The sequence below is a fragment of the Balaenoptera borealis genome, assembly GCF_965194805.1.
Source record: "Balaenoptera borealis genome assembly, chromosome: 13".
Classification (NCBI taxonomy): Eukaryota; Metazoa; Chordata; class Mammalia; order Artiodactyla; family Balaenopteridae; genus Balaenoptera; species Balaenoptera borealis.
Genome location: NC_138870.1, coordinates 95,969,251 through 95,991,356, shown reverse-complemented (window position 1 = coordinate 95,991,356; position 22,106 = coordinate 95,969,251). Strand labels below are relative to the sequence as shown.

The following is a 22,106-nucleotide window of genomic DNA, read 5'->3' as shown; positions in this document are numbered from 1 at the left end:
CCCCCACCAGCTGCTGCATAATCACAGTGGAACTTTCAAAAAGAAATCCCACCCAAATCTACGACTTGGAATAAGACCTAGGAATCAGTATTTACAACAAGCTCTCCAGTGAGCTTGCAGCGACGCCAGGTTTGGACCTCACTGACAGATGAGGAGGATGCTGGTGGCCAGAGCGGGGCTGTGCCCCACCCAAGGTCACACCACAGTTCCCTGCAGAGCCGGGCCTCACAGTGAGGCCTCCCAGGTCCCAGCCCGGGGTCACAGGGTGGTCCGCACAGTGCCAGGCACACAGGAAGGGCTTAAGTGGGCAGTGCCCTCTCCCTTTCCCTCTGTCCCTCTAGCCTCAAGGTTCTGGATCCAACTCTCCAGGGGTAGCCAGGGCAGTCGCCATCCTGAGACCCAGAAATCAAATGGGGGAGAGGAAGGCATTGGGCCAGAATGGGATTTCTATCCCCCATTTCCCTGCCCCCGTCCCCCTAGTGCCAAGGCCTGGGGCTGCCAGCTCTAGCCAGAGATGGGGGTGGAGGGTGGGGCAGGAGGGAGGGGGAGAAGACCCGGGTGCTTCCTGTCCCCCAGTCCCCCACACACACACCCTCCGCTCTTTCCCTCAGCCTCCTTGGGCTCAGGGCTGGGTCCCCCGGGGCGGTGGTGTCTGAAGCTGACAGATCTGCCCTGTCCTTCCTGCCTGCTGGGGGAAGGGGTGGAGCTGGCTGGGGAACTGGCTCAGATGCCCCATCCCCTCCTCCCCTTCCCTACGTCCTCAGGGGCTTGGTGTCCCACTAAACCCAGCCTGGCCCTCCAGGCGCCCCGCGTTCCAGAAGGAGGAAGAGCACTGGACCGGGAATCAAGACACTTGCCTCCATCACATGAGAGACCCTGGACAAGTCTCCTGCCCTGGCCCTCAGCCCCTCTCCTCTCGTCACCTCTCCAGCCCTCCCCCCACCCATCCTCCCCATGAGGCTATGTTTGTTCACTCATTCATTCATTCATTCATTTACTGGGCACCTCTGGTGTGCCAGGCACTCAGCTGATCACCAGGGGTTCATGAAGCTGACATCCTTGTGGGAGGAGAGACAATGAATAAATAATCTCGGGAATTCCCTGGAGGTCCAGTGGTTAGGACTCTGCGCTCTCACTGCCGAGGGCCCAGGTTTGATCCCTGGCCAGGGAACTAAAATCCCGTAAGCCGTGGCACAGACCAAAAAAAAAAGAAGAAGAACTAATCTCACAATAAATATATAATCATAAGTTGCAGTGAGTGCTGTAAAGGAAAAGGCCAGGGGGCTGCCAGAAAGAATAACTGACACTGGAGGATTGGGGAGGTGACTCTGCAGACCGTTAGGCTGAGCCCAAAGGAGAAGCCAACGAGGTGACGGTGGAAGCGCATTCAGCGGAGGGAGAGCATTCATGGGGGCTCAGAGGCCTGAGTTTAGGGAGGTGGAGGATGGCCACTCTGGCTGGAGTCCGGGGGTGAGAGTGGGGCCAGGTCATGCCAGACCAGGCTAAAGATCTGGGATTTTGACCCTAGGAGCCATGAGAAGGAAACATTTATTTGATCCATCTGCAATCTGAGGCTTTATTCCCCTACATGCATGTGTGTCTGCGGCATCTATGTGCATTAGAACACATGGGTGAATGGCTGACCATGGAGAGTGAACCGAGGGTCCCGTCCGCAAAGGGCTAACAGGGTGCTGTGACGCAGGCCAGCGGACAGGCTCTCTGGGGAGAGGAGACGTGGGGCAGGGCTGTCAGTGGGTTCTCTCCCTGGTCAATGAGATTCAACTAGCACTCACTGAGCACCTGCTATATGCTCACATGCCCAGACCTTAGCAGCTGCCTCAGGGAGACAAAACCAGATACTAGCATTTTCCTATAGAACCCCAAAACCCCTGACAGTAAGTCTGAAAGCGCCCCCAGATATCTCAGAGGCCAACTCCTGCATTGTACAGATGAAGGAATGAGAGACCCCAGAGAGTGTGGCTGACCTGCCCAACGTCACACAGCAAGAGTGGAGACCTTGGCAGAGTCAGGAGCAGCTCCTCCCACTGCACCTGCCGACGCTGAGGCACGGAGACTTCCGCTCAGGGTTCTAGCCCCAAACAGGAGATCTTCAAACTCTGACTTCTCAACCTGCCACCTGGATACAAAATCCCCGTGCCTGGCAGCCTCAAGGATATATTACACATTCTGTTTGAATCAAAGCACCCCCAGGGCTGTGCCGAGTCCTGTGCTCTTATTGCAGTAAGTACAACTCTCGCCCCTAGAAAAGGAAGAGCTTTTCCTGGGTGCATTATACCCACGGCATTATTTTACCTGACACGACCTGGAAAACGCTGGGCATCAGCCAGCAGTTGAGATGGGTAGAGAAGGCAATGACCAAAAGGCCTGCCTTTTGTCCCAGGTACTGTGCTAAGCTCCTGCCTTTCCTTGTTTCTTTCACCTTTGCATTCCCATGAGGCAGGTAGCGTTATCCTCATTTTACAGATGAGCAAGTTGAGGCACAGGAAGATTACAGGACTGGCGCGAGCCCACTGCTGGTTAGCGGGGCAAGGACTGGATTTGAACCCTGGTCTCTCTGGCTCTGGGTCTCAGGCTTATCGTCACTCAGCTCCTTTTTTCATTATAAAGTGAAAAAATTATATTTATATATATATATAATATATATATTATAAAGTGACACCGACGAAGGATAAAGTAATCTCATTGTGGGGAGGCTGTCCTTCAAGCTCACACAAACACTAAAATCCCACTGGGTCACCCATTTCCACTTTCAGGGAACAGAGGTAACCTTGCGGGAGCAGGGATGCACTCACAGCACCAACCTCAAATGGGCGTCCTTGGCTCCATTTACACCCAGCCCAGTCCCCTGCCATTCGGCATCCACAGCCTGGCCCTGGGCAATGCCCTGGATGACAGAGAGAAAGGACAGGGAATCCAGAATGGGAAGACTCGGGTTTTTCCAGTCACCCCCTAAACTGGGAAACGTGGATAAGCCCCTCCCCGCAAGCTGCCCCGCTGTTGCTCAGAGCAGCAGCCCCCTCCAGGGACAACACCAAGGGTCCCATCTGATAAAGGCCACCCTCATCCCTCCTCCCCCATCCTTTCTTTCCTCCACCATCACCACTCTCTTCATCCTCACTCAAGTCTGCCTAATAGGTGTGTGGGAAAGTCCGAATGAATGAACCAACTCCCAGCTCGTCCACAAGCTCCCTGAACACAAGCTGAGCGCTCGCCTCTCTTTATTACCTCACAGACAGCAGAGGGTGGGTCTTCAGGAAACCTGGGGCAAAAAGTTCTGGCAGAGAGGTCAAGTTCCAAGACCAAACAGTCATGTGATCTCAGCCAATCACTTCCCTTTCTGCTTTTGTTTAGTGGGATGATGAACCTGCCGATGGGAGAACATCTAATAACAGCACTTGGACGGGACAAGAAGCAGTGACTTCTATCAAACCCAAGGTCAACCGACAGCCACCCTTTGAGGCAGATCCCCGAGATGCTAATAACAATAGCTGCCATTTACTGAGCCCCATAATGTGCCAGGCACTGTCCTAAGTGTTTACACACGTTATCTGGTTTAATCCTCACCCTGACTTGGAAGGAAACTGAGATTCAGAGACATTAAGGCATTTGCCAAGGACACACAGCTAGTGAGTGGGGCTGCCAGGATTCAAACCCTGAGCTGCCTGACTCAAGAGCACCACACCTCGCTGCCTGTGTATGTCCATCGACCTGCAAGTCATTCGTTCATTTGCATCACGGTGCAGCTTCTGTGCACCAGGCACCATGGAGGAAGGTGAGAAAGACTCCGCTCACAGACCCACACGCCCGCAGGCACAATGTCCTGCTGGAAAGGTGACGGAGTCAGGACACAGGGGAGGCTCCATGCCTCGGCCAACAGGCAAGGCGTCCTGTGGGCAGGGCTTGGCCTGCGGGGTTCGGGCCACACAGGGTGGTGGGGAGAGTAGACGTGGCTGCAGTTTCAGTCAAGGGCGGGGGTAAAGGGGGCATGGGGGTGGTGGAGCTCTGTGCTGGCACTGAGGGGAGTGAGGAATTGAGGACCACGCCCTAAGGGACACCCAGGCTCCTCACGGGAGCACCGCACCTTCTTCTTGACTCTTAGGAGAAAGGAAGGAGGAGAGAAAAGGACCAGAGTCAGAGGAAAGGTGTTGTTAGGAGAAGAAGGATAAGGAGGAAGAGGAGTTGGGGTAAGTATTTTAAACAAAGATCCATTTCTTGGGGCTTCTCTGGTGGTGCAGTGGCTAAGGATCCGCCTGCCAATGCAGGGGACACGGGTTCGAGCCCTGGTCCGGGAAGATCCCACGTGCCGCGGAGCAACTAAGCCCATGCGCCACAACAAGAGAAGCCATCACGATAAGAAGCCTGCGCACCGCAACGAAGAGTAGCCCCTGCTCGCCGCAACTAGAGAAAACCCACACGCAGCAACGAAGATCCGACACAGCCAAAAATAACTAAATTAAACAAAGAAAGATCCATTTCTTAACTGCAGCAGTTAGAACTTTTAACACCCTCAAAGGCCCTGCATCTTTAAAAAGAAAAAGTGGAAAGCAGTATTTCCCAAACTTACTAGACCACAAAACTGTCTCTTCAAGAGATGCTGATCAATGTCTAAGGAACACCAAGGGCCCTGAGGCAGCACCTTGGAAACACTGGGTCAGGCACTGGCCTCTTGTTTTGAAATAAAATTCAAGGGCTATTGAATCTGGAAATGCCCTCTGAGATAACCTAGCCTGCCTCTCATTTTATAGATTGGGAAACTGAGGCCTAGAGAGGGAAGAAGGCGACAGAGGCAACACAGGACCCCCACAGCCCAGCTGGGACTTGACCTCCCTCACCCCCGTTTGGCCATGGAGGACCTCGGCCGTGCCAGGGTTCCAGGTTTCCATGCAGGTCTCTCTCATCAAACTCTGAGCTCCTCAAAGCAAGGTCTGGCCTCCACCACCTCCCTACCCCAGCTCCTGGCCCAGTGCCCTGCACAGAGGGTACATTCACAAAAGTTCACTGCAGCGTGAGAGGTTTGGGGAGACACCAGGAAGGGCTTTCCGGCAGCTGGGTTCAGATGACAGGAACGAGCAGTCTCCGCTCAGGGCTTCTAAGAAGAGGGCAGAGGCCAACTGCCCTGAGGCAGCACTGGGCACTGGCCCCGGCTTCCTTGTTCCCGGAGTGGGTGCGGTTGGGAGGGGAAGGAAGACACAGGCCCCAGGAGCTGCCTTCCTGGCGCAGGTCCTCAGCCCTCAGCTTGGACCAGAAACAGGGACGGGCGAGAGCGTTTGTCAGGACAGGCCTGGAATGCTGTCCTCCCCCCTCCTCCTCCCCCCACCACCAGCACTCAGGCTCTCCACCTCCAGGAAGCCACTCCTGCCCACCCCAGCCTTCCTGATCTTTCTCCCCTTGGAACTCTGATGGCAACTCCACTCAGGGAAGACTCCCTGAGGTTGTGCTGGGGCCTCGAGAGGCCAAGACCAAGAGGAAGGCATGGCCCTGCCCTCGGGGGAGCTCCCGGGAGGAAGCGGAGACCGGCCTGGACGCCGGGCTGTGCAGTGTGGAGGTGAGGCAACTACGAAGCCATCATCCTCTCCTCCACGGGAAAGTAATACAGGAAAAGAATTCCAACCAGGGCATGTCCGGGAGTGCATCCCCGAAGAGAGGGCCTCTGAGCTGGGCTGCAAGCAGTGACGAGGGGGAGGGGAAACGCAGAGCAAGTGCAAAGGCCTGGGGGGCGGCGGGGAGGCTGTGCCTGGGGTCCAGAGGCAGTAGAGCAGCGTGATCAGAGGCTGGGCTGCGAGGGAAACTGCGGACACCAGGCCGCGCCCTCCCGTCATTAGCTGGGTGAGCTCGGGCTCATCGCTGAACGTCTCTGTGCCTCAGTTTCCTTCCTAGAAGGAGAATAATGACAGCACCTACTCAGAGAGTTGTTGAGACTCCAGGGACAGAGGGGCCCGGATCTGGGCCGGCCCACAGTGGGGCTGTGGAAGTGTGGGCCTTCGCTGTTGAGGGGCACAGCAGGAGAGGCCTACCCATGAGGAAGTTACCACACACCGCCCTGGTCTGATGCTGGGATTCAACAGGCAGATTACAACACCTGTGCACTTGAACTGAAGTCAGCATTCCCCACCTCTCAGTCCCTAAACTACTTTTTCTAACTACCATTTATTGAGCACTTACTCCACACCAAATGTGTATGTGTGTGTGTTCTTTTTTTTTTTTTTTTTTTTAATTTCGCCTCGCTGCATGGCTTGTGGGATCTTAGTTCCCAGAACAGGGATCAAAGCCAGGCCCCAGCAGTGAAAGCGCCAAGTCCTAACCACTGGACCACCAGGGAATTCCCTGTGTATTCTTATTTAATTCTCCCATCCACTTGGGAGACGGTGATATATAAAATCATCAACATTTTATACATGCAAAAACCAAGTCCTGAGAGGTTAACTGCATAATCCACCCAAGGTCATATGGATACTAGTGGCAGGATTTCCTGACTCCAAGACCAGTGCTCTTTCCACTGCACCCGAACCCAGAAGAACACACCTGTCCAGAGGCGGGGGAGCTCCCACCACCCCCCGACCATACACCCACCCAGGCTAAGCTTTTGTCTCAGTCAGTATTGTACCCTTGACCCTGACCTGTGCCCCTCAGCCCTCCCCCTTTCCAATGCACAGCCCCTCCCCTGCCACACCCCACAATTCCCTGCACACCCCAGGGTCACTGCAGTTCTGGCCTCCAGCTCTGGGGTCCAGAGCCCAGCACCCTCCCCTCTCCCTGGAGATTTTGGGTCCTGCAGAGGGTCACCGCCGCCTCGGGGTTCCAGAGACCCCAGTGAGGGAAAGCAAGGCCTCCCAGAGAGCTTCAGAAAGGAAACATGTCTGGACCCCATGCCCAGAAATTCAGAATTAGCCAGGCTGCAGGGGGTCCAGGCTTCAGTGTTTCTTTAAGGCTCCACAGTGACCCTAACGTGGAGCGAGATTTAGAAGCGGTACTCAAGGCGATTGCTGGGAGCTGGTCAGAAACGGGGAGCTGGGCCCAGGCCTGAGGAACGAGTGAGAGGACAGCCTGGCCCACGCAGGTCTCACCCCCACTGTGCCTAGAGGTGGTAAAGTGCCTTCCCTGCTCGGCCCTGGCTCGGCTGAACAGGAGATTTCCCCATCTCACCTTGGGGTGTTCTGAGAGACAGGCCAGGCGAGATGATCATCACCCCAGGGGACAGATGAGCGACTGGGACCCAGGACGGGGAGCCAAGGGTGGGCCTTCCACAAAGCAGGACCAGTGCCCCAAGAAGAGGACTCGGGGAGCTAAGGGGTTAAGGGTCACGGCAAACCCGAAGCAGCTCCGCCAGGCAGGGGCATCAGCGGGCTTTGGGCTTTACGTTTGATTGACAGAATTTCATTTGCTCTCCTCCTCTCAGGGGCCCATCTGAGGAGTAAATCTGGGACCAGCTTCACAGAGCCCAGGTTGGATTGCAGAAAAACCCTGATACTCCTGAAAGGCCTCTGCCCAGGGGAGGAAGCCTGAACCTCACCATTCTACTCTCATGCTGGGCCCTCCTTGCTGGGGAGAGAAAACAGGCCAGAGAGTCCACCAGGCACCACACCTCACCCGGAATGGGCAGGTGGGATTCGGGGTGTGGCAAGGGGGTCACCAGCATCCTTGGGGAAGGGTCAGGAATGAGGGGGAAAAGGACCCCTCCCAGCCCGAGCAGGGAAGGGAGCAGAAGCGGGCGCTGGCCAGCAGGTTGTTCTGTCAAGGGCGGAGGCGCCGGTGTCCTCATCCAGGAGCCCTGCCCCTCTCCAAACTCCCTGCTCTCCAGGGATGAATATGGATCCTTCACCCTCCCCTGCTGGAGAGAGCTGGGCCCCAGGGGCCTGCAACAGATGGAGGGGATCAGAGTTGCCCGCGTGGTGGGCAGTGTGTTCACAGCACGGGGTACCCCACCCACGCACAGCCTTGGGTATCTCACGGCACTGTACCCCTGACCCCCTGCAGGCCCACCTGCCTCATCCAGCACCTCTCAGCAGAGAGCCCACACAGCACTGTGGAAACAGGAAGAGAGGGACAGAGAGAGACAGACAGAGGGAAGGGAAGAGAGAGGCCCCTTCTGTCCAGTGTGGCTTTTCTGCAGACCCAGAGCACCCACTGCCACCCCCACCCCCATCCTGGCACAGCTGGGCCAAGGAGGGTAGGGGAGGAGGCGGGGAGTCGAAAGGGGAGCTGTGGGACCCCACACCTGGCTTCCTACCCTCCACAGCCGCCTCTCCCTGCCCCAGGGGGTCTCAGGCCAAGTCACAGACGCCACAGGCACCACACCTCCTCGAGAGGAGGAACCCAGGGGTGGAAGGATGAGCGGGGACCCACCGGGATCGAGAGATGCCAGGCAGGCGGGCAGCAGCGGGTGTCGGAGACTGCTGAGGGTAGCCAGACACGACCGGCTGGAGGCTCGTCCCTCTGTCCCTCTGTCCATCCAGGGCGGCTCCTCTCTGGGCGGTTCTGAGGCCAGGCGGGCGCTGTTAAAAAGCTTTTTATGTGTGTGTGTGTTAATCACATGATTGCCGTTCACCTGTATTTCGAACAAAGACAGCTCACTGTTTCAAGGCCCCGAACAAGAGTCTGGGCACAGGGAAGAGAAGGGAGGCGGGGGGTGGGGGGGGGGACGGGGGGGAGGAGGGTTGGCAGCGCCGGGGGTGGCGTCGAGGAAAACTGGGGGGAGATTGTCCAAGGCCGGCGAGCGACAGAAAGAGAAAACCCTTATCAAACTCCTAATTCACTGGGCTCCGAGGGCCCAGACACACTGGCCCGATTGTCTGGCTGGTTGTGTGTGTGCGAGTGTGTGTGTGTGTGTGTGTATGTGTGTGTGTGTGTGTGTGTTCCAGTGTCCGCTCCTCCCACCCCCAACATGCCTTCGCCTCGTGTGACTACCTCATTGTGTCCCACTACCCACCCCCTCCACCCCCTTGGCCTTTCCCAAGCATGAGGCCTTGCCTAGACCCCCTTCCCAGCCCCACTCCAGACAGGACTCCCTTGGGGTGGGCCTGGGGCCTCGCCCAGCTGCTGAGGAGCTCAGAACCGTCCATGGTCGCCAGTGCGGCCCCGGCTCCATCTGTCCTCCACACACACCCTCACCTCTGCCTCAGCACCCACCTTTTGAGAAGAGAGAGGGGCTGCGATCTTTGGAGGAGAGGCCTGGGAAAGCCTTAGGTGATGAGCAGGACAGAAAAATGGAGAGGTCACCCTGCTGGGGAGGGGACTGAGGGGAGAAGTGAGGAGAGAGGCAGGGCAACTCCCCACTCTTTCTCAGGGTGGGGAGGGGGAGACATGATAACCAGGATTGGGACTCACCCTACCAGGGTGGAGGGAGTTGGGTGCCAGGAAGTGGGGCCCCAGAAGCCTTCCAGACCTACTGGAAGAGGACCCCAGCCCAGCTGACGGCCAGCCTCCTGCACATGTTAGTCCTGTCTCTCTACCTTGAGCCAGCCCAGCCCTTGCGGTGCTGGGTGTCCAGTGAGAGGGGACCAGGGGTCAAGCTGGGGCATCTGCACTGGGCAGGGGGTGTGCAGCTTCTCCCGGCCCCACCAGGTATGGACCTGCAATCTTCCTCTCTTGCTGTTTAAGGTGAGAAAGAGAGGGCAGCCCGGGTGCGGGCAGGAGGTGGGGTGAGACAGGCTGGCACTCAATGAGAGGTCTTAAGTGAAGCGACACAGGCCAGAGGCCCCACATGTGACAGAGGCTTCACCTGCCTTCTCCTCATTCCTCCCCAGTCCTCTGCCAACTGCCCATCCGTCCACCTGAGGCAGAGGTGGGGGGGTCCCAGTTGAGCCCAATTTTCCTTCAAGCTACAGGTTGTGACCCTGCCCACCTGCATCCATTGGCTTTCCTGGCCTGACCACCCCACTCCTACACCTCCCAGGATGGGCCTGGGGCAGCAGCGCAGGGAGCGGGAGTTGGGGGGGGCCTGGCGGAGGAGCCCTGAGTGTTGGGGATGAAGGAAAGCGCTGGAGGCTCCACCTTCTGCCCTTCCCTCCCTCCCCTCCCCCTCCCCCTCTCCCCCTCCTTCCTTCCCCAGCCCTCGGCAGCAGCTCAGCGCTCAGTCAGTCTCAGGCTGTCCGGCCAGGGTGGTTGGTGGTGAGGATTCAGGCTCCGTCCTGACAAGGCCGTGGCCTGAAGCTCAGGGCCCCCAGCCCCTCCCTCCCAGCCCACCAGCGTCCCCCACCCAGCCCCGAGCTGGACCGCACACCTTGGGACACGGTTTTCCACTTCCTAAGGACGAGCCCCAGACTGGAGGAGAGGTCCGAGGTGAGTGAGTGCGCAGCCCGCTCCTCCCTTCCGGGGCCCAGGCCCGGGACCCTGCGGTGGGGCGTGGGGTGGCGAGAGGCTGACACCCGCATCTGCCCCCCACGCAGCTCCTCTAGGCACCGTCGGGGGCAGGCGCAAGGGAAGAAGGAAAGGTGAGAGAAAAGGTGGGAAATTCCAGGAGCCAGGATTAGAGCAGAATAAAGAGTCCGTTTTTCTTCCTTTCCATCAACAAACCTCCACCCAAGAGGAGGTTTTAAAAAAAAAAAAACCCAAACCCACCCACACCAAGAGACGGTTGGGACCAGGTGACGGGAAGACACGGAGGCGGGAGCTAGGAGGCCGAGCCAGGGTCTGGCATGTGCGCGGGGCCCAGGGTCTGCGGTGGGTTTAGGGGGAGCCGGGCAGACGCCACCTCGGGGCTGTGCCTGCGTCGCGTCCCGCGCCGCGCCGTCGTCGGGGCTGCGCGCACGGCTCCCATCGCACCCGCCTTCCCGTCCAGGTGGGCGTCGGACTCTTCGCGAGGACCTCGGTGGCGGGCCCCGGGGAGGCGGCCGAGGCGGCGGCGGCCGGGGGCGACATGGCGGAGGAGCAGGACCTGTCCGAGGTGGAGCTGAGCCCCGTGGGCTCCGAGGAGCCGCGCTGCCTGTCCCCGGGGAGCGCGCCCTCTCTGGGGCCCGACGGCGGCGGTGGAGGCGGCGGATCGGGCCTGCGAGCCAGCCCGGGGCCCGGCGAGCTGGGCAAGGTCAAGAAGGAGCAGCAGGACGGCGAGGCGGACGATGACAAGTTCCCCGTGTGCATCCGCGAGGCAGTCAGCCAGGTGCTCAGCGGCTACGACTGGACGCTGGTGCCCATGCCTGTGCGCGTCAACGGCGCCAGCAAGAGCAAACCGCACGTCAAGCGGCCCATGAACGCCTTCATGGTGTGGGCGCAGGCAGCGCGCAGGAAGCTGGCGGACCAGTACCCGCACCTGCATAACGCCGAGCTCAGCAAGACGCTGGGCAAGCTCTGGAGGTGAGCGCCCCCGACCCGCCTCCGGGGAGCTCCCGCGGGCCCTCTACCTGCGGGTGGATTCGGGCTAGACGGGCACTGCCTGAGCCTTTCTCCTGGGGCAGCCACCGCCTTGATGGTGGGACTGGAAGGCCAGCTGGGTGCATCGGACCCGCCCTTCCCCCAGTACCCCTTTGTGGTTGCGCTTGCTCGGATCTCCAGCGGCCTAGGCCCGGCTCCCCAGCCGGGGCAGTGGGCTGGAAGGCGCCCCCTCGCGGTTGGAATTCTGTCGGTGGCAGGCGCTCGGGCCTGGGTTTCTTGGGGCGAGAGTGAAGGCGGAAGGGAGGGAAGACTGGTGGAGGACTCCACACCACAGGGCTCCACTAACCCCTTTCCTACAGGCAAGCCACTCAAGGGTGCCACTGCCACCGGTCAGGGGGATTCGAGGGAAACGCTTGGGAAAGAACTGAAGGCCAGGCTGGAGAGGCAGGGAAACTGAGGCAGCCAGGTGGAAGGCTGGGGGAGTGAGATGGGGGGCGGGGGGGCAGACAAGGAATTCAGATCCAGGTCTTTGAAAGGGTGAGGGATGGAGAACTGCTGAGGACAAATCGGCCACTGCAGGATCTTGTCCTACCCCAGCTGCCTTCTCTGTGCCCTTCTGACCACCCCTCCTTCAGGCCAGGGGCTTCTTCTTCCCCCAGGGACAGGGACACATGCAAAGAAGCCTCCCCCTCCCACCCGGCCCCAGAGCTGCCAGGCCCGTCTCTTCCCCTCCCTCCCTCTCCCAGTCCAGGCGCCATCTTCTTTTCCAGGGCCCCACCCAGCAGTGAGTAACCTCCTACCACTCCAGCCCTAGACCTGAAAGCTCTGGCCAGGAGGAAACGTTGGTGCCTTGCCTACCCAGGGTCCCTCAGAGTCCCAGGTTCTCTGGAAGCAGCCCAAACCTCTGGGGAAAACATCCCTCGAGGAGGAAGTCGGCCTCACCTCAGGTCTGGGGCTTAGGCTGGCCCCTTGGGGATATGTTGTTGACCAGGGCAACCCCACGCCCCAAGAAGTCCTGGGCAGCTCAGAATGAGAGCAAGGGCTCCAGAAGATGCGCGTCTGCAGAGGTTACCTGATTCCCCACTGGACTGCCCAAGAGATAGGCCCAGAGAGGCAAAGGGACCACCAAGGCCACGTAACAGCTTGTGGCAGAGCCAGGGCCAGAACCGAGGTCTCCTGACTCTCCGTCCAGTGGTCTTCCCACACACCATCCTTGGTGACAGAAGTGGGTCACGCCTCCACTCTAAGACATGGTCAGGAGGTTGTGAGGGTGAGGGCAGAGGAGAGCAGGAGTGAGGAGCATCTGAGTTGCAGAAAGTTTGGGTTTTGTCAGAGGAGCCTGCCACCCTCCTGCTGCTGCCCTCCCCTTGCCGGCCCCAGCACAGTGGAGACTGGCCTAGAAGGCCAAAGGCTTAAGGTGGTGGAAGGAGCAGGAGGGCCCCCAAGAGACCCAGAGGAATTCCCATCCAGCCCCCTGGCCCCGTCCTTGGCCATGTGTTTGCTAAAGGCCTGGTGCTCCTGCCCCTCCCGCTCTCAGCGCTCTGCTCACCCCAGGAGGTGCTGGGCTCAGTGGCCAACCTGCTGCGTGGACTCAGAGGGTCTAACCCTGCCCAGGAGCAGAAGTCAAAGCTAGCTCCTCTGCCCAAGGTCCACCCACACTGTGGCAGGGCTCAGCGAGGCCAGTACCCTTGGTGCCATGGGACAGAGAAGAGCAAGTGAGAGACAGACAACCAGGAGGGAGACAGGCAGACAAAATAGGCCCTGGGGACCACGAGCAGACCACAGTGTGGGCCCAGTGAGGGCATCAAAGTGAGGATGGACACCCTGCTTCTCCCCCATGCCATTGCCAAGGATTTAAAATTGGACCCTCCATTGTCCCTGTCTGTCCCTGTTCCCTTAGCCCAGAACTCCAGGCATGGGCTCCCTCAGAAGGATTTGTTCCTGGCCGCCACCCAAGCTGTGCACACAGGGGCCCAGGATGCCCCCCAGGGGCCAACCTGGGGTGGGGCAATGAGGAAAGCAGGCACTGCTTACTCAGGACCCAACCCCAGACGATGGCAAGGATCAAAGGCTACGCCAACAGGGGGCGGGCTACCTAGATCCTGGGTGGGGGCCCCAGGAAACATCTGTATATGCGCTGGGCTGGCCAGTCTCTCCAGGGGCTCCTCCTGAAATCCTCCCCCCGGCCCAGGCTCATGACTCCCAGGCTGTCAGGAAGCGGTATGGTTATCTGGGCAGAACTGGAAATCAGGGGCCCTATACCTGAGAAGAGAAAGACATGCATACAGACTGTGTGGGGTGCTGGAAGGGGGTTGGGGTCAGACACACCAGCGTCCAGGTCCTGGCTTCTAAGTGGCTGGGGGAGCGCCGACAGTCACGCTAACCTTCGGTGCCCGCCTGGGAAAGGACTGTTAGCTGTTGTTCACGTGGTGCTGGGGGTATATAGGTTGACCTGCCCGGAGAGAATAATTACAGCAGGCTGGAGCCTCTCCCGACCCCCAGGTCCCTTCCCTGACAGGAGCAGGTGAAGTGGCAGCCAGTGCCCCACCGTGGAAGCCCCCCAGATGGGGACTCCAGTTTGGGTGGGGAACCAGCCTACCCCCTCCCCATCCCTATTCCAGACCTTGGAGACCCAGAGATGAAGTGAAGTGCAGATGAATACGAGGTTTGTAGTTAGAGCTGTGGTGACTGAGGGCTGGCACTGGAGTCAAGATTAAGTTTGGGATTGGGTTTATGTGGTGGGGCAGGGCGGGTTTGGGGTCAGGAGAGAGCCTGAACAGAGCCGAGATTGAAGGTCTGGGTGCGGCTGGGTGGTCTGGGGGTGAGGTTAGCATTGGGCTAAAGCTGGCCATCCCCCCACCCCGCCCCCGGGTTAGATTTCTATCGAGGTTAGGGTACTGCTGGGAACCAGCATGGGAGGTGCCAATGGGATACAGTGTTGGAATCTTCCCTCTCTTCTGGCCTGTGCCCCGGCTCCGTGCCCCCTGCCATTTTCTTGCTGATTCACATCCGGTTGCCAGCTGGACAGAGGGCACAGGGAAGGTTTGGGGTGGGAGAGGGAGTGCAGTGTCCCCAGCCATCCTGGGAGCCTCTGTGCCGGGGCCACAGCTGGCTGAGGCGCCCTCACGTGCAGCTTCTTCTCCCCTCACCACACACACACCATTGGGCCTGCCCCACCTACTCCCCTGGGCTGGCTGGGGTTGGGGGGTGGGCACAGCTGGGGTGAAAAATGCTGCATCCCACTCCCTCACTCCTGAGGCCTTGGTCTGGGGTCTCCATCCCATCACTCAGCTAGAGGGACCCTTGGTGAAAGTTGCACTAGGGCTGGGCCGGGTGGCCTAGGGGGAGGGCAGCCAGGGGAGGCTAAGCTGCAGAGGAATGCCGCTGCCCGCTAGGAGGTGCCTGGTATGACCACCCCCTCCCATCCTGGGCAGGGAGGGCTCAGCCTTCTGCTGACTGGGTGAAGAGGGCGCCCACTGCGGGGGGGGCGGGGGCGGGCAGCTGGAGAGAGAGGCCCTTTGGGCCAAAGGACAGAGCTGCTCCCACAGAGTCCCTTATGTCTCGGAGTCTGAGTCTGTGTTCTTTCCCCTGAGCCCCTCTTTGAGGTACCCCATCCTGCCCTCCTCACCCTGGAGCAGCCAAGCCCTGAACTCCCCTGGCCCCAGCCCTGGCCTGAGGCCGGAGTACCCCTGCCTGAAGTGGGCAGGGGTACTGTCTTCAGGGGCTGCCTTCCATTGGCTGGGCTTGGACTGGGGAGAAGGTCTGTCTGCCCCTGTCCAGGGTCTCAGAAGAGAGTCTAGCTTCCTTTACCCTCCGTCACCCCCCTGGACAAGGAGATCTGATCTCCCCCAGGAGGCAGTGGCCCCTACATAGTAAGGGACACTCACATCCTGCCCTCTAGTCCCCACCACACTGGGATTCACAAAAGTCCGGATTCTAGAGTTGAGGGGTTCCACGCCAGGTCCTCCTGTCCACCCACCCCACAAGCAGCATTAGAATCGCACCTGTTTCTCGAGGTGCCAGTCCCCCATCCCCAGGTCTGGTGCACAGCGCTTCACAGCCATTATCTTGGCCAATCCCACACCTGGTGAAGTAGGTATTATCATCCTCGTTTTATAGGTGAAGAAACTAAGGCTCAGAGAAGTGACTTGCCCACGGTCACACAGCTAGTAAGTAGCAGGCACTGGGCTCTTCCCCCTCACCATGCTGCTTCTGTTTGCACACCTCCAGTCTCAGGGAGCTCACCCCCTAACGAGGCAGCCAGCTCCACTTGCAGACAGCTTTGACGATGAGAAAGATTTTCCCTTCCTTGAGCTGAAGGAAGCTCTATGCCTCCCGTAAGCTCTATTCTAACTCCGTCCTCAGGGGCTGCCAGGAGCAGCAGGCGGATTCCTCTCTCAGACTCCAGCCCCCGAGAGATCTGGGGCAGAGATCACTGCCCTCTGAGGCTGTGGTGCCTTGGGCTCACATGTTCCAGTCCATAAATCAAACGGCACAGCCCCCTGCCCGCTGGGCTCCCCGTCCCGGGGCCTCATTTCCTCCAGGGCAGACACTCATGATGTCTCCCCCTCTGCTGCCTCCCCCAACCACCCCACCCCAGGCTGCTGAACGAGAGTGACAAGCGCCCCTTCATTGAGGAGGCCGAGCGGCTCCGCATGCAGCACAAGAAGGATCACCCAGATTACAAGTACCAGCCGCGGAGGCGGAAGAACGGGAAGGCGGCCCAGGGAGAGTCAGAGTGCCCAGGCGGGGAGGCCGAGCAGGGCAGTGCTGCTGCCATCCAGGCCCACTACAAGAGCGCCCACCTGGACCACCGGCACCCGGGCGAGGGCTCCCCGATGTCAGATGGAAACCCTGAGCACCCCTCGGGTGAGCACGGAGCTGGGAGCTTGGGTGGGGGGAGGCTGGGCAGTGGGGAGAGGCAAAGGCTGGATGGCTTGAGACCCGAGGCTCTGGGAAGGGCTGGCCGGGCTGGGTGGTTGCCCAGCTGGGGTGCAGGGGTCCAGAGGGAGCTCAGTGGGGACTCAGGTGTCAGGGGAGGCGGCTGGGCAAGAGGGCTCTGACCAGGACTGATAGAAGGGGCACTGCTTTGGGGTGAAGAGACCAGTTAAGGAGGCCATGGAGGCCAGTGGGGGAGTTACACCAAAGAAAAGTGGGACAGGACAATTCTTGAGAAATGGGAGAGCAGATGAAGGGGAGGTCACTGCCTCTTTCCTACCTCCCAGTCTGATGGGGGAGACACGGCATGTGACATTGAGCACGTGCCATGGATGAGCCAGACACAGGGTATCCTGTTTCCTTCTCATTAATGATAATAACAGCTAACATTAATTGAGTACCTACTGTGTGCCAGGCACACATTCAATCACTCTAAACTGTGATGAGGCAGTCACACTGCCTGGGGTCAGACCTCAGCTGGGGCAAATTACTCTCATTTTACAGAGAAAAAACTCTACAGACAACTGAGAGTAACTTGCCATACAGCTAAGGTCTAAGCCCAGGTGGTTTGGCTCCGGGGCCTCTGCTGGCACCACAGCTGCCTCACTTGTGTTCATAGCATACAGAACACCGTGCTTGGGGTCAGACACGTTGGCAAGTCTCAGTGAGCAGAGCTCTGCCTTCAGAAGACACGCTCCGAGTACTCCTTTGTGCCAGACCTGGAAGCAGACACCAGGCATACAAACGAGAAGCCATGGTCCCTGGCCTCAGGAGCCCACTCTAGAGGGATGAAAACAACTGAATTAAGTACAGGATGAAACAAGTGCACACAAAGCCCATGAGGGGGCATGACCTCTAGGGAGGAGTCTTCGACCTGTCCACCCAGTCGGTCTCCAAAAATACCCAGCTACCCACCAGACTCTGGTCAAGGAAAGCTTCCAGAAGGAGGCCATGTCTGAGCTGCTTGGTATCATCTTTGTTTTACTGATAAGGAAACTGATGAGAAGATAGGGGGTCTGCCCAGGGTCACACAGTAAGTGACAGAGCCAGGATTCAAACTCAAAGTCTAGACACTCTGGCCAGCCCAGGACTCAGCATTGCCTCTGGTCTGATGGAGGCACAGGCCTGCCCTCAAGGAGCGCCTGGTTTCTGAGACCATGAACATGTTCTCTCTCCGATGGGATCCTCAATCCAGCCATTCCGCCCTCACACTCCTTCAGAGCTTCAGGGACACAGACCCACCAGAAGACCTTGGACCTTGTACAGAACAACCAGCTCACTATATTACTGTGGGCCTGGGCTTTCTCTTCCCCTTCAACAGCTCAGCTACTCCTCCTCAGTGAGACCTTCCCCACGTCCCCAGGGCAGGGTGAGCAGCTTCCTGCACTGGTCCCCTGAGCCCTTCACACATCCCCTCATCACAGCACTTCGGATGCTGCCCTCTAGCCATGTGTGGGTCCCTGGATCTCCCCCAAGACTAGGAGCTTGTGCAGACAAGGACCCATTTGATTTACGTTTGTATCCCCTACGCCTGGCACAGTGCCTGGCACTTAGCAGTGCCCCCTAAGTGTTTGCTGAATGAATATGTGAATGAGCAAATGGACAGACAAAGGAACGGGGTAGAGCAGGTCACTTATCTCATTGCTCTCCTGAACAGGCAGGGAGAAAGCTGGAGGAACAATGGGACAGCGCAGTGTGTGATGGGAGTTGAGAGCATGGTCGGGGGCACTGGGTCAGAGGGAAGCTTTCCTTGAATAAGGGGCACTTGAGGTGGCCTTGGGAGGATGGAGGGGTTTGGAGGTGACACATCGCTGTTCAGGGCCCAGGGCTGGAGGAGGCCCAGGCAAGCCAGCAAAAGTGATGAGGGCGGGAGAGGTCAGCAGAGGGAGCGGCCAGCAGAGGCTGAGTGTGCTTAACAGAGAACAGGCAAGCCCAGACCTACAGGCCAGACCCCATCGGACTCAACAGTTAAGGAACAATGGGAGCAGGGAGGGAAGCCAACTTCAGCTGGTGTGAGGAAGAACTTTCCAATGGGAAGGGCTTCTCAAAATGAAGCAGGCCTCTCCAGGAGGTGGGTGACATGTGGGAGTCCTATTTTGGTAGGAGACAGGACTCATTCCTAAGATTGGGGAATTTCATAAATAACTGGAGATCAACCCAAGATCATTACATAATTACATGCCACCTCGGGCTGCCCAGACATGTAAAACTTACAAGGTCATGCAGTGATCAGTCCCTCAGCCTCTGGAGGCATCTTGTCTGAAAGTGAACCATCAGAATCCTGCAGCCTCTGACCTCGGTTCCTGCTTTCTCTCTCTCTGTCTCCCTACCCCGCAGGCCAGAGCCATGGCCCGCCAACCCCTCCGACTACCCCAAAGACAGAGCTGCAGTCGGGCAAGGCAGACCCCAAGCGGGATGGGCGCTCCATGGGGGAGGGCGGGAAGCCTCACATCGACTTCGGCAACGTGGACATCGGTGAGATCAGCCACGAGGTAATGTCCAACATGGAGACCTTTGATGTGGCTGAGTTGGACCAGTACCTGCCGCCCAACGGGCACCCGGGCCATGTGGGCAGCTACTCGGCAGCTGGCTACGGGCTGGGCAGCGCCCTGGCTGTGGCCAGTGGACACTCTGCCTGGATCTCCAAGCCTCCAGGTGTGGCTCTGCCCACGGTCTCGCCACCTGGTGTGGATGCCAAAGCCCAGGTGAAGACGGAGACCGCGGGGCCCCAGGGGCCCCCGCACTACACTGACCAGCCGTCCACCTCGCAGATCGCCTACACCTCCCTCAGTCTGCCCCACTATGGCTCTGCCTTCCCCTCCATCTCCCGCCCCCAGTTTGACTACTCTGACCATCAGCCCTCAGGACCCTATTATGGCCATTCAGGCCAGACCTCTGGCCTCTACTCGGCCTTCTCCTACATGGGGCCCTCACAGCGGCCCCTCTACACGGCCATCTCTGACCCCAGCCCCTCAGGGCCCCAGTCCCACAGCCCCACACACTGGGAGCAGCCAGTATATACGACACTGTCCCGGCCTTAAAGAAGGCCCTGTTACCACCACCCTCGCCCTGCCCCTTCCCCCAGCCCTCGCGCCCTGTTCCTCGCCCATCTCAGGCCCGGTGGCGGCTGTGGAGGCAGCTGCAGAGGCTGACAGCTGAGGGAAGGCCTTCTGTCTGGCCCACTGCCTTTGATGACCCCACCCCGTCCTATCCAGACTCCAGCCCAGGCACAGCCCTGGGCTACTCGGCTGGGCAGAGGAGAAGGAGGTTGCTTGTTGCCCCAGACTGAAAAACGAGGGGCTGCACCTTCCCCCCAGGAATGACCCTCGATCCCAGGATCTGAGCAGGCCCCGCTCACCCTCCTCTGGGAGGAGGGGAAGCATCCAGGGTCAGATGGGAATTGGAGGCCTTGCCACTCCTGTGCCCATGTTTCCTCTTCCGTGGGCAATAAGGGGACTGACATAACCCGTGCCACCCGTGCCATGTGCCTAAGAGCAAGGCCAACCAGAGACCTGTGTCAGTGCCTGCAGCAGGCTCCGTCTGCCCCTCGGGGGCTGAGGACAGTTCTGAATAGCCTCGAGGGAGAGGGGGTGGGGTGGGAGCTCAGAGGGAGGTCTCCTCAACCCTTCAGTGCCCCCTCCCCTCCTGAACACAGGAAGGAATTGGCACAGAGGCCCCCAGATCCAATTTCATGCCAGTAACCTCATTCTTTGTCTAATGGAGAAAGAGGGCCCAGGTCCTACTCCACTACAAGTTCCCAGACCTTGAGGCACATCCCAGGAGATGAGGAGGCAGGGACCCCAGGAAAGGATTCGGAGACAATTCACAGAGCCTTCCTCCTGGCTCCCCGCCAACTCCCTCTCCCCTCACTAGGCTCTGTGGCCCCTGCTCTGTCAGCCCCAATTCCTAGGGCTTCCCAGAGTTATAGGCTGCTCAGGCCCAAACCCTCGGCTCCAGGGGGAGACCCAGGGCCCAGCACCCAGGTTGCTGGCAGCAGGCTGAAGACACTAAACTCCTGACATGTACATTCTGCCCTGGCCTTTTGCCCTTTGCCTCCCAATGGTATTTGAATAAAGTATGTAGCTCTGTTCTGCCCCTATTTTCCTGTTCTGCAACCCCCCAATCCACATGTAACTCATTACTGCCCCCCCTCTTATTTATCTCAGTAGCTCCCTCTCCCCCTTCCCCTCTGCTAGGTACTCTAGCCCCTATTAACTCTGCATTAAGCATTCTACATAATAAAATTAAAGGTTCCAGTTACCTGCTTGGTGGGCCTGACCTGGCCTGTCTCTTGGTCTCTTATCCCTGTACCTGTGCTTTTTCAAACACTTTCTGAAAGTGGCTAGGGGTAGAATGCAAAGAACAGACAATCCAAAGGTCTCCTCTCTCCCAGTGCAGCAGGTTAGGACAACTGGCATCGCAGTGGGGTCAGTGTGTGCTCCGAACTGAGGCCTCAGATGGGAGCTCTGCCCCCAGCCCAGCTGTGCCCACATTGCAGGTGGGCCACTTGCTGACCCAGCTGGAACTCAGCGAGAGCGCCTTCCAAGCAGCCCTTTCTCGCCCAGCAGAGAGGGGGTCTTGCAAAGAATTCAAGGAACAAGTATTTGAAAGGTAGATCAGGCCTGATGTCTTGCTGTCTGCAGCCAGCAGGCCTCGTCCTTTAGGATGGGTGGATGGGCCTTCTCTCACTGTACCCTCCACTTGCCACCTCCCCCAATAACACACACACACACACTTGTCCAACACCAGGATCTAGCCGAGTCCTCATAGCAGCTGCCGTCTAAGTATAAACCAGGATGGCAGACGTGCCATCTAATCCTTCAGGGCTTCCTCCCCAAAAGCTCTTTGCTCAGCGGAATTCCAACCTGCACTCTGGCGCCAGGAGCTCCTCCACCTCAGGGACAGGGGAAACCTCTTCCCCTCTTCCCCGTGCTCCATTGATAGACACCTCCAATGGCTGGAAGTCCTTCCTTACACTCAGCTCATAGTAACAGTAATAGCTACCATGTACTGGGTGCTCCCTGGCCAAGTGCTTTATATCCTTCAGGCCTATGAGGGAGTGGGTCCAATCGTTATCCCCATTTCCCAGACGGGGACCTGACACTTTGAGAGGTGGGTGCTAAGAAGTGCTGGTGCAGATTTTGAAGCCAGCTGACTCCAAAGCTTGCACCCTTAACCATCTCTTCCACCTGCCCTACTTCCGCTTGTAATCTGAAGCGATGCTTCTTTCACGGCTCCAGACCAGCATCCCCAGATCTTGTATCTATTTCTTCTGTCTGTGGGCTCCAGCCCCTCACCTCCTAGTCAGGACCTTGGGCGGGGTAGAGAGCACCAAGAACTAGCCCAGTCCTCCCGAGTGGCCAGACTGCCACCTGGAAGCTATGTCATGCAAGCTCTTCAGGCCACTTCGCCAAAACCGCTGGCTCCCATGAAGCGGAGTGGTAACTACAAACCCCCGCTCTTGTAGATAAAACCCACGGCCAAGTCAGACCATCTGTATACAATAGGTTTTCTAGTGTTTTGCTGATGTTGTTGTGTTGTAGATAAATGCAGGATTTTATATTGATCTTTAACAGATTTCATCTTGTTGCATCTGACCATTTCCCCACCTATATTAAATCCTTCAGAATTCTGAATCCAACTTATAGTTCTCCTGAGCTTTATGTCTGAAACTTGAATATCCTCATTCAGGTCACTAATGAAAAAAGGTTGGAATGAAGAGGGACATGCCCTGTGTACACCACTAAAAACCTCTCCATCTATTCTATTATCTATACTCTTAGGGAAAAGACTGTCCAATCAATTCTGAATCTAATTTTATCACCTTGAAGTACACGCTT

General features: G+C 58.3%; 1 protein-coding gene and 1 long non-coding RNA gene across 5 annotated transcripts in view; one reads left to right on the top strand and one right to left on the bottom strand.

The window, feature by feature from the left end:
• LOC309610246 overlaps positions 1 to 8,620 on the bottom strand; it is a 48,043-nt gene extending 39,423 nt beyond the window's left edge. For all 3 annotated transcript variants that reach the window (XR_014233795.1, XR_014233796.1, XR_014233797.1), the window contains exon 1: positions 8,365 to 8,620. This is a non-coding gene — a long non-coding RNA (uncharacterized lncRNA). The remainder of the gene's footprint in view (positions 1 to 8,364) is intronic.
• SOX10 (SRY-box transcription factor 10) lies at positions 5,375 to 20,354 on the top strand. 2 transcript variants are annotated; one of them, XM_082352768.1, is made up of 6 exons: positions 5,375 to 5,566; positions 7,418 to 7,621; positions 10,070 to 10,299; positions 10,799 to 11,310; positions 15,929 to 16,197; positions 18,604 to 20,354. In XM_082352768.1, exons 4-6 carry the CDS (start codon positions 10,877 to 10,879, stop codon positions 19,305 to 19,307), a joined length of 1,407 nt encoding a protein of 468 aa, XP_082208894.1. In that variant the 5' UTR covers positions 5,375 to 5,566; positions 7,418 to 7,621; positions 10,070 to 10,299; positions 10,799 to 10,876; the 3' UTR covers positions 19,308 to 20,354. The 2 variants fall into 2 exon arrangements, with proteins under 2 accessions (XP_082208894.1, XP_082208895.1); XM_082352769.1 differs by lacking the exon at positions 5,375 to 5,566 and having other exon boundaries at positions 7,174 to 7,621.
• Positions 20,355 to 22,106: the final 1,752 nt, after the last annotated feature.